The sequence below is a fragment of the Rousettus aegyptiacus genome, unplaced genomic scaffold (assembly GCF_014176215.1).
Source record: "Rousettus aegyptiacus isolate mRouAeg1 unplaced genomic scaffold, mRouAeg1.p scaffold_m13_p_10, whole genome shotgun sequence".
In the NCBI taxonomy this organism is placed as follows: Eukaryota; Metazoa; Chordata; class Mammalia; order Chiroptera; family Pteropodidae; genus Rousettus; species Rousettus aegyptiacus.
In genome coordinates, this window is record NW_023416285.1 from 90,541,393 (window position 1) to 90,560,412 (window position 19,020).

A 19,020-nucleotide genomic window follows, 5' to 3' on the forward strand; every position below is an offset into this window, starting at 1 on the left:
TCCAGCTCTAAGAACGATGAGGACCAGGGATGCGATGTGGCCACAGTCAACACTGCTGTGCGTGGTGTATATGAAAGTTGTTAAGAGAGCAGATCCTAAGAATTTTCATCATCAGGAATTTTTTTTTTAATATCAATATGAAATAATGGGAGTTAACCAAACTTATTGTGGTGATCATTTCATGATTTATATATAAGTCAGATCATTCTGCTGTACACCTTAAACTCATTAAGTGCTGTGTGTCAACGCTATCTCAATAAAACTGAAAAGAAATTAACACATTTCTTGAACATTATATGGAAAAATGAATTGGTGTGATACTTTGTAAAATGCTTGAAAATTCACAGTAAGATGATCGAGAATATGAAGCTGGCAGAAGTGTTACTGAATGATTTTTAAGTGCTTTTAGGGTATTTGGAAGTTTAATTTTCCTGGGACACAAAAACCAACCCAGGTTCTTTTCTTGGATTTGTTTCTTTTCGACAAAGAGTTTTCTGGCCACCGCTATTTTATTTCGAATTTTACATTCTCAGATACAGAGTTTCAATTTAAATGAAACTCTTACAGCATGCACTGACTATGGAAAAGATTATAAACAAACCTTTAAAAGATTTCTTTTCCCTTTTTCCTGATTAAAAATGTCTGGACAGCTCCTGCAAAGGCTTTGAGAAAATCCCTCCGGCGACACACTTAAAGCAATGACGGAAGGGTGTAGGGAAACTTCGCTGTTTTCCAGTGTGAGGTCGAGGGCTTTATAAACAGTTTTCAAACATCGTCCGTTGGCCAAAATGTTTGGTCACACCTGCGTTGGAGTCCGCTTTTCTCTTCTCTCCCCCACGGTGATCTATCATTGCCTCTCCCATTTCACTATGCTGAAAGATTAGAAAAAGCTGCTCGCAACCTACAAAAATATGTGCACCATATTTTATGTCCCCTCACTCCTGCTCTGAAATGAATATCCCTATGAAAAAAAGGAACCGAAAGCTAGTAGGTTTGCCACACACTGCGATTCGTATGAACCACAACTGCCCAGAGACCAACGCCGCCAGTTTGAGAGAAGGGCCTTCGAAACCCAGAAATGCAGACAGCCAAATCTATTTTATTGCTACCACCCATCTCAATTTCTTGGGTTGACTGCCAACTGTTTTTATTTTATCTTTAGGGTTTTTTTTTTTTTTCAGATTATAGATGTAATAACGTTCCCTGTAAAAATTCAAACAATACAGAAGCCTACGAGGCTGGAATATCAACAGCCCTGCCTGCTGTGTGCCGGCACCATTCTAGAAATGGGAAATGCAGAAATGGTGAAGCAGAGGGCATCTCTGTCCGTGGGATTTATGAATATTCCGAAGGACAGAGACAGGCAGTAAGCGTGCAGACTAAGAAATAAGATCGTCTCAGATAGGGTACGTGCTAAGAAGAAAAGGATCGAGCATAATGGGAGATAAATGACAAAGGGGAGAGTGACCTGGCCGCTGCGGGAAGGTGTCTCGGAGCAAGTGGCACTTGAACTGAAACCTGAGTGACGAGAAGGAGGCAGCCGTGCAGTAAACCGTGGGAAGAGTGTTGCAGGCGGCAGGAAGAATAAGCGCAACGAGTAGACGGAAAAGGCTGGGCGTGTTTGAGAAGGTTGGTTTGTCTGCAGCGTAAGGAGCATGAAAAAGTGGGAGGGGACAAGGCGTGAGAGGCGGGGAGGGGCCTGCTTACGTCGGTGGCGTCAGGAGTTACTGTTACAGAGGTGGAATTACAACCCTTAGAGGGGGGAAAATAAAATAAAAAAGATGAGCTGTTCCGTACGTGCTGTTGGGACAGCTGGCCTGTCATGCTGAAAATAAGCTGTCTATGCCACATCACACACAAAAGCAAATTCCAGACGGACAACAGGCCCCATAAACAAAGATAAAGGCGAGCAAAAACTGGGAGAAGAGATTTGCAAACAGATATATGGGAAAAGGATCGATACTCAGAATCTACGTTGAACTCTTGCTAACCAATAAAATAACCAAACGAGAAGATGAGCGAAGGTTATATGAATGAGTGATTTGCAGGAGAAAAAAGTGTACGGTCCGTGCACCAACAAAGATGATCGACTTTGCTAATAATCGGGGACATGCAAATGAAAATCGAACCAAGTGAGGTACCATTTCATAGTCATCCGGACCGGCAAAAACTTAAAAGCCCTCAACTAACAAGGGCTGACGGTCACTCTCCTATGGAACTTGTAGCTACTTTGCAGATCAGTTCGCATGGCTGACAGAATGGATTTGATAATTCTCCGTGACCCAATCATGTCATTTCTAGTCTGGTGCCAGAAAGAAACCCTTGTACTTATGCAGATGGGGATGGATATCAGGATGTTCAGGGGGCATGTTTGTTGGAGAGGAAACTGAAAAAAAAAAAAAACCCTAAATGCTCATATGTAAATAGAATGGATAAATAAGATGTATATGGCTATTCAATAAGATGCAATACCATACAGGGGTCAAAAAGAATGAGCTAGATTGAGTGATCTATCTATCCATCTGCCTGCCTGCCTGCCTGCCTGCCTATCTATCTAATCTATCTATCTATCTATCTATCCATCCATCCATCCATCCATCCATCTCTTGAAACATGGATATCTCTCAACAAACATAAAATCAAAGGTCAAGCACAAGCACAGACTGCTACATACATTCTTAGGTAAAAAGAAAACACAAAAGAATACAAAATAATCAGTTGTTGGCAAACTACAGCTAAATCTGACCTACCACCTGCTTTGGTATGGCCTATCCTCTGAGCAGTGCTTACATTTTCAAATGGTTAGAAAACGTTTTTTAATGAATGATATTTAATGACACATGAAAATTATATGAAACTCAAATTTCTGTGTCTGTAAAGTTTCACTGGAAGCTAGAGAAGCCCATCCTCTTACATGTTGTCTTATAGGCAAGCTGCCTTTGCTACGAGAGCAAAAATGAACAGTTGTGACAAGGACTGTTGAGGCTGCAAAGCCCAAAACACTTATTACCAATCCTTATAGAAAAACTTGCAAACCTTGTCCTATATTATTCGTGCACATTATTTTTTAAATGGACAGACATATACCCATCAAATTCAAGGTCATATCACTTATATGTGAGATCTCTCATCTCTACAGGAGGGCAAGAAGGAAGTAGAACTAAAGATAGATATTAAGGGGTTCTATATTGTTTGTAAAGGTGAAAAAAACTTAAAAATTGTCAATGCTGCCTGCCTGGTCGGAATACGAGTTTTTATTAGATTAAGTCTTTGGACTTTTTTTAAAGCCTCAAAAAAGCTAATATATTTATACACACACACATATATATATTTTTTATAGATATTATTCTGTATCAATGCATACAGATCTATTATGCATGGTCTAACAGTTGCATAGTAGTCTATTTTATAGATAATAGAAATTTCTTTTTGAATCCCATACTTATGAAGATTTAAGTTGTTCCAATAATTATTTCCTTTGAATAAAATCCTAGAAGTAGAATTCCTTGGTTGAAAAAATTTACATTTAAAATTTTGATATATGTTGCCGAATGGCTCTTCTAAAATGCCACATCAAGTTTTTATCTCGGAAACAGAGTGGCTATTATTATTTTTTTGCCAAACCGGCAGGCGACAAGTGTTAAATCATCACTGTTTTCATTTGAGGCTCAGGATCCGTCCATGAAATTACAGGCTACTTGATTTCCCCTTCCCCACGATGCCTATACAGTGCCATTCTTTTATATTCTTAGTCCAGAAGAAATTTGTTGCTGAAAATAACCCACGATTTATACTTTTAACCAAGTTATTGCGGTCTTACCTTGCAATAGCAGAAAAGACACCTCGGGAACCACAAAGGGAGAGTCGCATCATTTTCTACAGCAAAATGAGGCCAAGCTCGGAGCTGGCTTCTGTCTTTCCCCGTAATCCATTTTCCTCCTCAGGGAAGGCGGCTTTTCTTAAGTCCTTCTGGGGATCTCCTGTAAGTATATTTGAATTTTTTGAGGTGCTGATCTTATTTCTGTGGCCTTTTCGTGGTTTGGAAATCTCAAAGCTACTGTAGCACTTTCTCCCTGGGCTTAATCAAAGCCCCTTAGACTATCTCGTGAGCTGTCGCTAATCTTGTTGCTGAGTACCACAAATCACTGATAATAACACATTTTACCGGTGTGTCCGTGAGGTCCGTCCCAATTCTTGGACTTAGGTTGAGTTTACAGGTTTCTAATTACATGACTTGTCAGCTTATAAAGCTCTTTCTCGTTCCTTTATCTCATGCGAGATCTGTGACTCTGTGATCGATCACTTGTGAAAGAGGAAAGGGAGTAGGTGTGCTCAGCCTCGTTTTACAGAGGAAATCAAAACTCTAAAAGACTAAATAAATGGCCCAAGATCGCCCAGCTAATGGTGACAAGATCCTTTCAGTTCCATGATCTTCCAAGGTATCTAGACACAAGTGGAAATGTTTATATTTTCAATTTCATGCTGTAATCTGTAAGATGCTCTCATTCTGTGCCAGTTGTGTACATTTTGGGTAAGGATTTCCAGAACTTGTTTTTTTTTTCCCTAAAGCCCAGAAACATCAAAGGCATACCATATTTAAGAAAGAAATTCATGATTTTCTACTAACATGTCAAACGTAAATTTTAGGTTAAGATCGAGTATATATAATTTATTCCTTTTTTAAAAACTCTGTAATCATATGCAAACTCATTTGAAGGTTAATTATGTGTATATTTTGGCCTCATTTAATAGGAGTTAAAAGTTCACTTTGTAATGCATTCCTTACAGAATCAAGGAGGAAAATTAAACACATACCAAAGGAAACACATACGAATAACATACCCGAGTACAAATGTGTCTCGAAATTCATTAGCTTTTACTGAGGAAGCTCCAGTTAGAACCATGTGGTGAGAATTCTACCACGAGGGAGAGACGTTGACCAGGAATCAAGAGTGAAAGACAAGATATCTGCTTTTTGTTAAAACCTGAAGTGTGCTATAATTGGGTTGAGTTTCTGCCCAGACAGCCCCATTCATGCTGACATCTGCGAAGTGTATGTAAAACTGTGTTAGGTGTTATTTTCTGTGGCTGCATGGACACATGTCCCTCTGTGGAAAAGCCAGGCCTTGGGAGTCCTTCATGCTGACCCCTGCTCTCCCACGCTGACAAAGCCTGGGCCTCCCACCAAGGACATTCCCATGCCTTTCATGCCTGGAAAGGACTTGGAATTCTTTAGAGACATTATGAATGTTTGGTCTTTGATCTAATGCAAATCAATGGCAAAAGTATAGATTCGAGGCTATAACAAAGTCCACATCAGATTTACAGTACCGTGATCTCTGCAAATTAAAATCATTAAAAAAAATAATGCTTCTTTTACGTTAAATGGTGAAATGCCATGTTCAAAAACATCTATTTATTTGATTGACATTGTTCGAAGTGAGAAGTCTAGCTTAGACTTTGTCAAAGAGAAATGCACCCCCATCTATGAAAATTGTTTTTCAAGTATTTTCATGGACAGAGTCATTAGTACATAGTTTAATTTGCTGCCACATTTCACAAGTGACTAACAAGTCATGTCCTCCTCCTCCTCAGACAACAGAAAGATCAGAGTCAATGGAACCAAGGAGCCCATAGAGTTTAAATCCAACCAGTGGTTTGGAGCAGCAGTGAGAGCTCACAGGGGGAAAGTGGTGGTGAGTACGAACCGTGCACCGGCGGCTTGCTCCGGAATGACACGTACACTGAGATGCTTCGAAACCCGTGTTCACAAACGTCTCGTCACGTAAGAACACGCCGGGCTTTCAAAGATAGGCTTATCAGCATTCCGAAACAGTCCCTGAGTGCTTCAGATGAAACAATCTACTTTGGTGTTTAACAGCTCTTAGAAAATAAAGCTTGTTTTACAGGAGATTAGGTATTTTCAAATATTTCAAAAAAAAAATGGAGAGACAAAAATAAAAGTTACATCTTAAAGCGGTAAATATTTTATTGCTTAAGATTGATTTAAAGGGCTGATTAAAAATTGGCCAGAGAAATAAGACTGCTACTGCTAAGATTTGTTAAAAGTTAATCTACTGTGGTGTCATCGATCCTTTTTAGAACTAAAGGAAAGCTTTATTTAAAACTGAAACTACTAACGACATGATTCTCTGAGTACATTAATACGTTTTAACAACAACAAAAAATCTCACTCCCAAATAGATATCTTTCAGCTTTAAAATGCTATGACTCTGTGATTCCGTTCTCTTTTTACTGAGTGATGATACATATCCAAGTTACTAAGAAATAAATGAGAGTATTAGCTAATCTGTTGGAGGAGTTTTTCAAACTGTTGGCTTCAATTTTCTTACAAAAATAAAGCGAGTACTTTGGCTTTTAAGATTTCCTTAAAGCTGTTTGAATTGTGATTTAATGTCTAAAAAAAATGCCTTTTTTATTTGGTGTATGGTTAACCCCCCCAAAAATTTTTACATAAAACAAGTAATGTATAAAACTAGAGATAACCCTCTATAGTCACAAACCCAGAATTTATGATATGCTCTCTGTAGAACTGTATTTGCATTAATATACTTTTCACATTCCTTAATTGGTGAAACGTTTTTATCTTTTGGTGGTGTATATGACCTATGTGAATTACCATCGAAAAGCTAATGCCATGTAATAACTGTATAGGGTTAAAAATTTATCTGCAACATAACTGTTGTGCATTTATTCAATATTTGTAGAAGACTTCAGAGTCAATGAAAATAAAAACAATGCACCAAACTCATAATGAAAATGATTAATCTGGGGGTATGCTTGCATTTTCAAGGAAAATGCATGGGAAATAGGATAATATAAAATACATTTTAAGTTAATTTTTTTTCTTTGAGCACTGAAACTTAAGAGAATTGAGAATTAAATGCTACCCTAGGTTACAATTATTAGAACCACAAAATGCTGTGAACAGAAATACTGTTTTGAAGATCCAGGTATCCGGTATGTTCAGTTTGAATCAAAGCCCAAATATATCACATAGTGTGTTTCACATCAGCGTGAAACTGAGCAGGTATAAAAAGGATCACATGTTAGAGCTGATAGCAGGCAAGCACCGGGAAGAATATTCATGGCATTTAAATGTCCTGTGGTGACAGAGATGGTGAGGCCAGCTGGCATAATGCTCAGCCCCACGGGCAAATGCTTCCATTGCTGAAACCCCGTTTCTTTTCACTATTTACACTTTATGTTAAATGTAGTAACCACATAATTTGTCAGTTCACTAAGAGGGCCCTAAGATAAACTCTTTTACAAAGTAAGAGATACTTTGAGGTACTGGCAGAGATAAAACTAAAAAATCTTAAGTTGTAGAAGCAGCTTGCTTGAGAATACAAGTCATCTTGACTAGAAGTAGTTATACCTTGGACCGATCACCAAAGACACGTTTGGACTCATGACAAGACTTTAAAATCAGGAACTGCCTTCACTTTTCTGGCATTATTTTAAACGTGATGTCATCAAAATAGGAGATAAGCTAGTGGTTCCATATGCCAGGAATCTATAATTCTATGTCCTCAGAAATGAATGCTTGAATAAGGTAAAACACTTATGGAGGATTCAAGCTCAAGAAACAAGTCAAAATAATGCTATGTTTCCTACACGTTTATTTTTATGGCCTCTCTCATTCCTCGCAAAATTAATGCTATGTAATTTACTTAAAGAGGATTTCTTATATCTTCTTTCACACCTGATATCCCTTCAAATATCATCCTCCTGTTAGAGTCTAAGCTTCTGAAGAAGCAGCTAGAACATTTCGTACGAGAACCACATTCTACTTACTGTTGTTTAAGTTATTTTTGTTTTGCCGTGAAGTAAAAAAATAAAGCCAAGAACAGTGTGATAAGGGAAGGGCACTGTGTCCCAAAGAAAGTCAGTGTTTAAAAAGTCATAAGATATACCTTCGGTGATAACCTAGGGTACATCACAAAACACGTTTATAAATTTGTCTGCATCCTTTGATTAGAAAGTAATTTTTTGTTTGTTTTTTTAAGCAACAATTAGACAAGAAAGGAACTAGGTCTCATTTTAAGGCATCACACTGATTCGTTCAATGTTTAAATGGCCATTTACTTTCATGAGGGTCCCGTTTAAAAAAAAAAAAAAGGAAATATGAGTTCTTTGCTTTGTGGAAATATTTACTTTTGCCAGGTTACTCTTACTTAATTTTAAACCCTCTAAGGAAAAATGCATTCCTTTCTGTACATTTAATTTGTTCCAATTTTATGGTGCATTAATGTTAACAAATTGGCTTTGGAAATTTAATTAACTCTGACTACTAAAGTACTCATTAGCATGCTGGAGGTCAAATAATTCACCTAATAATTTAACATAGTTTGTCATGAATTTAGGTACATTAAACAACAAGTCAAATCAAATCACAGTAGGAAGAACCTACATAAAAAAAAGTATTCATTGTCTTTGATCTCCCTTAACAGGCGTGTGCTCCCTTGTATCATTGGAGGACACTTAAGTCCACACCTGAAAAGGACCCAGTTGGCACGTGCTATGTAGCAATTCAGAATTTCAGTGCGTACGCTGAGTACTCTCCTTGTCGGAACAGTAAGTTGTTTTTATTCCTAGAGACTGAAACTGAGCTCAAGAGCTTTTCTGTTGTAGACGGGGCAGGTAGTATCCAAACACTGTTGATAAGGAAAATGAGGTGGGGGGTAAAGGTAACTGAGAGTCTTGGAGGATGTCTTTCTGTGACATGAGGGCCATGGAAATCTGCTGATCCTCTTCTGCATTTTAGAAAATTTCTAGGTTTTAGGGGTTTTGGAATAGAATTGATTGGTTCCGTACTTTAGGACTTAAACTCTTGGGTGGTATTCAAAATGCACATTGCGATCTAGAGAAAGTTGACCACATACTTTACCTGTTAACTGCAAGAATGGTGTTAGTTGGTGTAAAACAGAAACAAAAGAAAAAGAAAAAAGACATGTATGCAGAGCCACTTTAAAACGGAGCTGGCACCGCCATTCCAGAACTCCCCTGTCCAGCTTATGCTTCAACCCTCTGGATTGTTAAAAAGGGCAAAATAACCTATGGACTGGGCCTAAAGCAACACTGAGTCCCAAAGAACTGTTTGCAAAGATAACAAGAAAGCAGATGCTATGACTACCCGACCTGATGACTACCAGACTGAAAAGTAAAACCATTGTTCAGCATTAGCGTCACTGTGTTAGCTTTCCTGCACCCGCCGAAATGCCTTCCTTCTGTTTATGTAACTGTTCCCCTTCCCTTTCTCATGAATACCCTTTGCCTCTGTCTCCTGATGGAAACGCTATTTATCATTTTGCCTGAACGAGTGATTTCCAACTGGCTTTTGTTTTTTATCTTAAGTAAATGCTCGTTGCCTCTCACTTGGAAAGGCTTTGTACTTCTAGCTTGACGTGAGCACGCTTGGACCTGGGGACAGCTCTCGGTGGCTGTCTCTTCCTCTGGCAGCTGCATACTCGGGTTATCTGCATGCGATGATCTTCTCCTTTGGGTGTTTGTTTAATCCCCATTTTCAAAAAAGACTCTGTGCATGTAGAGTCCTCGTCTCGGCTGGCCATCCCGAGAGGCATCCTTTAAAGCGAGCCTGTGAGTACCGTCTTTGGGGCGCTGCTGTTGAATCCCTTCATCTCGGTGGCATTCCCCAGGACTTTGGGACATTATGAGTGAGCGGTTGATTGATACACTCAGAGTCCCCTTTTGAACTCTTCCATTTTCTACGTAACTTGTAGGTCCCTGGAATTTATCAGGAAGCAACCAATGGATTTTTATTCTTTTTCTTGATAATCCTTAAGACCACATTGAGGGGAATGGCATCAGAAAGAACATTCTAGTGATTGATTTCGGAATATCGATTTTTAAACATTGAGTCCCAAATAAGATTCCCAAAATTACAAGTAAAATTTTCCCCATTCCGGTAATTATTTTTAAAATTCAAGATTACTTTAGACAGGATAATGAACAAATATAAGAAATAAAATGATGAAGATAAACAATGGCTTGGTGGTGATGGGTGCCAGATGTGAGTGGGGTTGGCGGCTTGGGTAAGAAAAGGGAGGGATTCACAAATTGTCAGTTACAAAACAGTCGTGGGGATGTGAAGTACCGCACCGGGAATGTAGTCGATAGTATTGTAATAACTATATATGGGGCCAGATGGGTACTAGACTTCTGGTGGGGGGGAGGGAATCACTTCATAAGGTACATAAATATCTAGCCATTATGCTGTACACCTGAAGCTAATGTAAAATAATATTGAACGTCAGCTGTAATTGAAAAATGAAAAGATAATTTAAAGAAGCACTTAGATGATATTGTGTTATAATTTTAAAAAGAACAGACCATTGAGAACGGACGGTTAATAATGATACCACTGAGATTTGCATCTCTAAAGGACTGGGAATGGAACAGGCAATTTTGATGGTCTGGGGTGAGGATTTTGGCATGAAAGAGATAATGACTTCCCGCTCAAAAATACTAAAATAAATCAGCCACTTCCTAACATTATGGCAAATGTCTGCTGAATGCAGCATGTCAGTGAAATTAGGATTTTACTTTAAATGGTTTTAGAACAGAGGATTCTTGTAGGTACTGAGACTCTGTTATGTATTCAACATGTGTTCACTGAAAACACTGAGCACTAATTCTGTGTTTAGAGAATAAAGCACAGAATGAGAGAAAACCAGCCCGTCTTCAAGAAGCTTACATTTTAGCCGGGGAGACAGACAACGGACGTGTAAATAAATAGGTTGAGATTCAGCAATCCCACTTCTGGGTATACATCTGAAGGAAATGAAATCATTATCTTGAAAAGACCTGCACCTTCTCCCTTACCACCCCCGTTCACAACAACATTATTCACAATAGCCAAGGCATGGAAACAGCCTAAGTGTCTATCAATACATGAATGGATAAAGATGTGTTATATACACAACGGGATATTATTTAGCCATAAGAAAGAATCCTGCCATTTGTGACAACATGGATGGACCTTGGGGGTATTACGCTAAGTGAAATAAGTCAGACAGAGAAAGACATGTTCTCTGTGTGGAATCACTTATATGGAGAATCTAAAAAAAACAAACAAGCAGACCTCACAGATACAGAAAACAGATTGATAGTTGTCAGTGGTGGTGGTGGGGGTCTCGACTAACTGGATGAGGCTGGTGAAAAGGAAAAAATTTCCAGTTATAGATCCGAGAAATATAGTCAGCACGTGCATCACAGTGACTATAGTTAATAATACTATATTGACTATTTGAAAGCTGCTGAGGGAGTAGATCTTACAAGCTCTCATCCCAAGAAAAAAGAAAAACTGGTAACCATGTGGGGTAATGGATAATAACTAAACTTATCTTGGCGATCATGTCACAACGTACACATATATCAAATTATGTTGTACACCTTGGACTAAGACAATGTTACATATTAATTACATCTCTATGAAAAATTCTTAAAGAGTAAATAAGTTCCTAATAGAATGTCGGGTATGAAAAGTATTACAAAGAAAAATATAACAAGGCTGGAGGGAAGGGAGTGACATGTCCTGGGGGGAGTAGGAGTTTTAGACAGGACAGTGGGCGGGGCTTCTCTCCGCAAAGGACTGTGGGAGCAGGGATGTGGGGCGATGTCCGGGCACGGGCTACCGCGACGGGAGGCACATTCTGTGTCATGTTCCACTGAGGGCGCTGTGCAGCTACGTTCAGTAAGAAGTCATTATTACTATGCTAATGATTAAAGTCCAGTGGAGAAATAAGTGAAACCCCGAATTTACTCAGAATTAATGGTAGAGCTGAGGTTCAATATCAAACTTGTTTCATCAATTTTTACCCCTATCTATATTGTAGTTCTCATGATTTGCTAAAGATACTTCCCCATAATGGTAAACTACTGTCGCCAAAAGGACGAGCCCATATTTCACATGCCTCTCTTGCTCTGATGATATGTCACATTCTTTCAATTAATGTCTGGGATAATCGTTTATAAAACTTGTCACTGCTTCTGGTTTTGCCTTTTTGACTGACTGCCTATGTGATGAGAGAGCTCAGATTAAAATACAGCACGTGACATCTAACCTTGTGGGGTAAGGGTTGCAGTGTGAGCTTGAGCCATTATCTAAAAACATAAATTATAGTAAGCTTGTATCTTGAGTTACATGGCACACTAGAATGCCAATTTATTTACTGTTTTCCTAAACAATAGCTTGACAAAGTCAAGAGTGGAGCTGAGTTGCAGAAGAGCTAAATAACTTGCCAGGAATTCTTTTAACTCTAGTACACATCCACAGTGTTCACATCCTCGTGATCTCTCCCTCACTATGAGCATTTCTTCCTCCTCCAATTCACCTGAGGAGCAGACTTCCTGTCTTCCTTGGGAGTTCACAGTTCATTAACACAAAGCCGGCTTGTTCATGAGCATATGGTCAGTCTCACAGAACAGGAACATCAGCAATATTATTTTCAAAAGAGAGGTTAAAGAAAACTCTCACGTTCACCCCCACCACAAACCCCTCCACTGAGGCTTGGCGAGATGCAGGCACTAATCTGCTCATTCATATTAATGACACGCCTGTAGCTCTCATGGCCATTCATAAATGGGTGGGGATGGTTTACACACACCCTCCATTCTACTTGGGAAGCCAACAAAGAGTAGTGAGCAGTCAGCATGAGTCCCTGGATTCCTGAGTTCACTCTGGGACATAACTGTAAAGTTTCTAGGAGCCCTGAAATTCCGGGAAGAAAGGTTCGGTTCCTTCAGCTCTCATTGAACTATAATTCTGAGAGGGAAAAAAATCCTTTTGCAAAACAAAGGACCTCACAGTCCCTTATAATCACTGCTTATCACGGACATTTGAAGTCGGTTATTTTCTCAATGAATTTTATGAAAAATTACTATCTTCTCTTTTTTTTTCACTATTCTGTTTTGAAGCAAAAGAATTTCAAAGAACGGTCACATTTCTTCCCTTTTGAATAATTTACAGTGATAAAAATTAAGAAGTCAGAGTTGATTTTCAAAAGAATTTTTAGAAAGGTTTGTGCATTAAAAAAATAGATGTCTTAAATATACTCAAGTTTCCATATGTATGTTTACATAATTTTATATCATGTGTTCATATATACCTCTGGATGCATACAAATATTTACACATGGGAACTTCTAGAAAAATGGTACCTAGACATTGGAGGTTATAGAGATGAGCTTTTAGGAACTTTATAGCATTTATAACTATAAACCACAAAATATAGTTAAATAAGGAAAAATTTTGCTAAAATACACTGCGAGGTTTTGTGCATTTAATTTGTTAAGAATAGATCTCATGATAAAGGTTTTTATCACAAAAAAAGAAAGCAAGGTACAGAAGAAATCTTTTAGGAGTGATGACTGTTTCCATGGTGACGTCATGAGTGTACGCACATGTCCAAGCTCACCAAACGTACGCACTACAGTGTGCGACTTTTTTGTATACTAAGTATACCTCAATAAAGCTGAAAAATAGAGCTTAGCTTAAAAATACACAAAGTAATAATTGATATTTGAATTAAAAACAACACAAAAACAAACCCACAGTGTATGAGGTAGAAACGCATTTTAAAATATAAAAGTAGCATCTGGAAAGAATGAATGATGACAATCCTAAAATTAGCCAAGTACTAACCAAGGGAAAGAGGAAACAGAAAACATTCTAGGAAAAGCTGGAAAGGCCAGATTTATTTCAAAATGCTTCTGGAACAGGCACATGCCTAGTCTATAAATTTTTTTTGTGATGATGTGTATTTCCTTTCCTGTCCTCTTCTTTTAGTTTCCGTTCAGAAATATCCTTGATAAGAAAGAAATAATTATTTACATGTTCATATCTAATATGACTTGAGATCCCCCCCCCCACTGAACTCCATATTGTTTTCATTTAAGCACTTTATAAGTTGTAGAAAGTCTGAGTACAAGTGACAAGTCGTAAATTCCCGATCCTAATATCCCAGAGACTTTTTAATAACAATATTGTGGGAATCCACGCGCTGGCCAGCCTACAAGTTTAAATAACTATACACAAATAAGGTCCTGCTGGACATTCGGTTCACAAACTGTATTGGCTAGAGTACAAAATATGCCATTATTTGAGAGCCTTCTCTCTTGTAAACACGAGCATCAAGTGTCCCTATGAGATTCACTGTGACCCGACACGCAGTTTCTTAACTGGGCTAACTCACGACCATAGAACAGTTTAAAGTTAATTTCCTATTAGTGACTGTAAAAGCTGGAATCTTTGCTGGTGCCCCCCACAGAAAGCACCCACCCAGGTGACCACATTCCCCAGGACGCGCGGACAACACAGAAACACATCACTGCTCCTTGGAGAACTGCTGCTCGGGACACAGTTGAGAGATGGAGACTTTGTTTCCTCGAACAAACACCAGTTACAAAACCCCAATATAACATAATAACCCCAGGGGGCATTATTCATATGGATCTTACCATGTAGAATCACAGTGATGTTCGGGGCAAGAAAATAGATTGAAATCGGGGTAATAAATCACTCGGCAAAAATTTAAAAGTAAATATGAAACACATATTGATCATTTTAAATTTAGAAGTCTATAAAGCAAACAACAGAGTATCCTGAATTGGTTATTAAAATACGTCTTGGGAATGACGACGTTATAACATGTCTATATTTTGATCGTTCTAGGTAACGTTGATCCTGAGGGCCAGGGTTACTGCCAAGCAGGATTTAGTCTGGATTTTTATAAGGTGAATTCCTTTGGTCTCGTAGCTTCTAATATTTATCTTACCTGTTTTTTTTTTTGTTGTTTTTCCTTCTGCCTCTCACTCCTACTCCTGTCCCCTTTAGGTATATATCTAACCTCTTTTGACAACTCCTTTAAGTTTTTCATTTGTTTGCTTACTCTTTATTAAAATAATCTATGCACGTGATAATGTATTAAAATAATACAGAAATGCATGTGATGAAAAACAAGAGTCTTGCTTCCTACCGCTGTGGTAATCATTTTTAAATGAGAAATAAAAACCTCAAAAACTCAGTAATGTGCTTCTGAAAAGATCACAAGCATTTCTAAATTGCTTTATCTCCTCACTGTGACTGAGCGATTAGATTTAACATGTGTTAAAATTCACATATCCTTTCACGAAATTAAAAACAGAGCTATCTAGTGAGAATATAGGAGGCAAAGACTCCATGCTTTTAGAAATAGTATAAATTTTGTCAACATCTGAAGTTTTCTTCTTTGTCTTTTTTTCCCTTCCACCGAAAATTAAAGATGCAGAATATAGAAGGTGCAGTTGTAAATAAGAGAGAAAATTTGTATTTGCTAGTCTGGAGTTTTTACTCTCTCTCCTAGGAAGGGTGGGTTTGCAGATGCATGGAAAAAAATAGGCATTACTGTGGCCTTGAGATAAATAGGAACCAAATTTTCATTCTCTTGCCAAGGCTCAAAAGACCATGTCTGTGAAATTGCACAGCATTAAATATGTAGATATTTTGCTTACCTGCGGCAGTGCCAAAAAATACTGAATTTATGTATTTTCAAGGGAGAGAATTAAACTCAACTAATTGAGTCAAATTAAAAGTATTTAATATCACGTTAAATAATTGAAAGCCAAAAAGGAAAGAAAATGGCCTGCATAACTCAGATAGAAAGGCCTCTTTCAGAAATTGCTTTTTAGTTGTTGCTTTTTATATATACGTAACGAATCATTAGAGCAACCCTTATCAACAATGATTTATCGCCCTTTAAGAAAATCTCAGTTTTTCTTTTCCAATTGTTGTTTCTGTTTTGCAGAACGGAGACCTTATAGTCGGAGGTCCTGGAAGTTTTTATTGGCAAGGTACGTCGCGTTAGCAGAGGTGACATGCCCATTTGTTTTCACGCACCAGGAGGAGCAGCAGAATAACATGAAATATTGACTCTTTATGACATTAATTTTATATCCATATTCATAGTTTCTCATATTCACAGTTTATACTTTGTTATATAAATGCTTTTTTAAAAATGCTGTTACAACTTAATTCATTTATTCACCACATATTTACTGAAGCTGTGCCCCGCTGCGTGCTAGATGCTGGGGGATACAATAATGCACTAAGAGAGACACTGTTCCTGCCTTCACAGAGGTCACTGTATCTGGGGAAAGACCAGGCATTAATCGAATACTCCTACAGGTGCCTGAGAAAGCCCAGGCGTGATGCTCGCTGTGAAGGCAAGGTCGGCCAAGGTGGGCCATGAAATCATGGGTGGCTTCTCCAGGGCAGCTGCGTGAGAGTGTGGTATGTTCTCTGCACTCTGGCAGACGGGGAGCTCACAGACAGCCTGTGCTCTGCTTAGGGAACCCTGAACCCTGGACAGGATAACATCTGCCCAAGGGGATGACTTCCTCTAATTCTTATAAAGGTGTCACGCAGGCCCTGGGGTGTTGCCGCAGCCCTAAGGTCTAATGATTTTGCAGCAGGCAGTTCTGAAACTGGGATCTGAAACTTGAGTAGGAATTAACTAGGCGAAGAGGGGAGGGGCCGTGTGAAAATGTCCTCGAAGGTCTCTTGGTCCTGTCCGAAACATCCGCGCAGGTATCTGGTCCCCACCAAAGGTCCTTGATATTTGGTCCTGTCCGAAATGTTCATGGAGACATTTGCTCTATGTCAATCCATCTACCCAACCCTATGCACCATTGCCAATGAGGCTACGACACGATACAGCCATGACACAATTATTGGACCAGTAAGATATAACAATATTTTTTAATGTAGTAATCCTGTAACCCAAAAGCATAAATAAACATTATGAATTATTTGAACCTAGGGATCTTTTCTAAGCGGGGACATTTGGATGGGACCGAAAGTCAAGGACCTTTTGGCATGGACTAAATGTCCACTAATCGGAAATGTTCTCTGGCCTCAAGGAGCGCAGTGAGGTGAGGATGGAGGGACGTCAGGGTGACTAGAGGTGAGAGAGGGAGGGAAGAGCCTCTGAGTGGGACCGAGTGGCCCCACCACCACGCGGGGCTCACTGGCCAAGGTGGGCCAGTTTGTCTTCATCCTAAAAACAACAAGACTAGTTTATCCTATAAACAATGTGGATTGTAGGAGTTTTAAATGGATGGCCTTAGCTAGAGTAAGAATTTGTCGTTTGTCCCGAGAATAATGAGAAACCACTGGGGGATTGTAAGCATGGGATGGATGCTATGACCATGTGTGTGTTTTGAAAAGATCACTCCGGTTGCAATATGGAGAATGGACTGGAGGCTGGTCCAAGTGAAATACCAGCAAACTAGTTATAAGGGTATAGGCTAGTTATAAGTTTGTAAGGTAAGCTATAAGATTCGGGTGAAGATGTTTGCTTCTTAGAGTGGTGATAGTACAGATTTAAAAAGAGGAGTAATGTGAGAGATGCTTCGGCGGCAGAATAACCAGCCTAGATGGTGGACTGGATGTATGGGGTGTGGGAAGGAGATGTCAAGGGCGTGTTTATGACTTACTGAATGGTTACAGGTGGGTCCAGCTCACTGAGAGGGAGAGCAGTGGGAGAGAACAGTTGTGGAGTGGGTTAGAGGCAAGATCATGAGTTTGCTTTTGGTTATGTTGAGTATGAAACTGTTTGAGATATCCAAGAGTTTCTACGTAAGTATTTAGATGTATGGGTTTAAGCCCAGAGATGACATCTAGGCTGAAAAAGAAACCTTTCATTACTTGTCCGTTGGTGATAACTGAAGCCATGGGTGTGGGCAGGCCACCTAAAGAGAGATCACAGAGAAAGTAGACTGAATTTTTGCTGTAAAGTTTAGAATAAAGATAGAGTAGACTCTGAGAGAGATGGATAATTGAGTGAGGGTTTTTTTTCATTTCGTTTTGTTTTGTGTCTGTGTGTTGTGTGTGTGTTTTAATGGAAGAGACTTGATTATGTTTTAAAACCATTGGGAAAGATGCAGGAAAGATGGATTCATGATAAAATTTTATATGAAGTCATTCTCAAACTTAATCCATACAACTTAAACAATTATGAATATCAAATAATTAACATTTTAGTCTTCAAAAATTATTTTGCTAACTGAAAAATATTTTATGCAGTAGATGGATAAAAAATAAAACTATGTGTTTGAAAAAACTGCCTTCTAATTCTTTCTTTTCCTTAAATTGAAAAATGTCTGATACAGATGAGTTGCTGAAAATTAGCCATATTGAGGGGATACGGAAGCATTTGTCTGAGACAGATAACTTAAAATTTTATTCAGTCTTAAGATTATAATGTTTATAGAAGCAGCTGAAGGAAACAAGCAGAGGCAGCATGTTATGTAAGAGGAGAGAGGGTACTGAGTTTTACCCCCGGAGAAAATGGGCAAATTCTATGGACGTTGTTCAGAAATTCATGTGTAAATACCATTGTCTTAATATAAGAAGTCATTTCGGGCAGAGTTACTTGGAAGTATTTATGGTCTAGTTTGACAGTTTTATTCTTTTTGGACTTCAAACAAGACTATGGGAATTATGTGTGAATTTGTAAAGAATAATTTGGCTTTGAAATTTAATGTTAGTCTCTTGAAAGCATTCCTCCATTTTTCTCCCAAAAAGTATGAGATCACCTCTTTTTTAGATGTTTATAATAGATATGAGAATGCATAGAAATTGTAGTAGAAAATTGCCAGCCATTTTTTGGACTTATTTTCATCCCAATACAATATATATTTCAAGACTTCTGGTAGTGACTTTATGTAGGAGAGAATAACCAAAGTTCTTATCACATTATCATATTGTTGTTGGTGGCCATGAATTCTTTTTTTTTTTTTTTTTTTTGCTAAAATCCTGGATCTCTCTGGACCTTGCTACCTCCCATTGTCATAATTTTGTTTTATTCGTATATTTTAGCATAAAAAGTAAATGACTCAAAGATTTTGTAAACTTAGAGAATGTACTTTCTGCTCTTTGGGCCTCTGTTTCCTCACCTGTACGAAGTTCTAATTTGACTAGATAGATGTTCTCAAAGTT

The 19,020-nt window shown here is 38.4% G+C and overlaps 1 protein-coding gene across 2 annotated transcripts in view; it reads left to right on the top strand.

Moving 5' to 3' along the window:
* Positions 1–19,020, top strand: part of ITGA8 (integrin subunit alpha 8) — a 138,335-nt gene that overhangs the window by 13,787 nt on the left and 105,528 nt on the right. For both annotated transcript variants that reach the window (XM_036228163.1, XM_016134376.2), the window contains exons 3-6: positions 5,596–5,696; positions 8,475–8,598; positions 14,716–14,777; positions 15,827–15,872. In XM_036228163.1, coding sequence (XP_036084056.1) covers positions 5,596–5,696; positions 8,475–8,598; positions 14,716–14,777; positions 15,827–15,872 — 333 coding nt within the window. The remainder of the gene's footprint in view (positions 1–5,595; positions 5,697–8,474; positions 8,599–14,715; positions 14,778–15,826; positions 15,873–19,020) is intronic.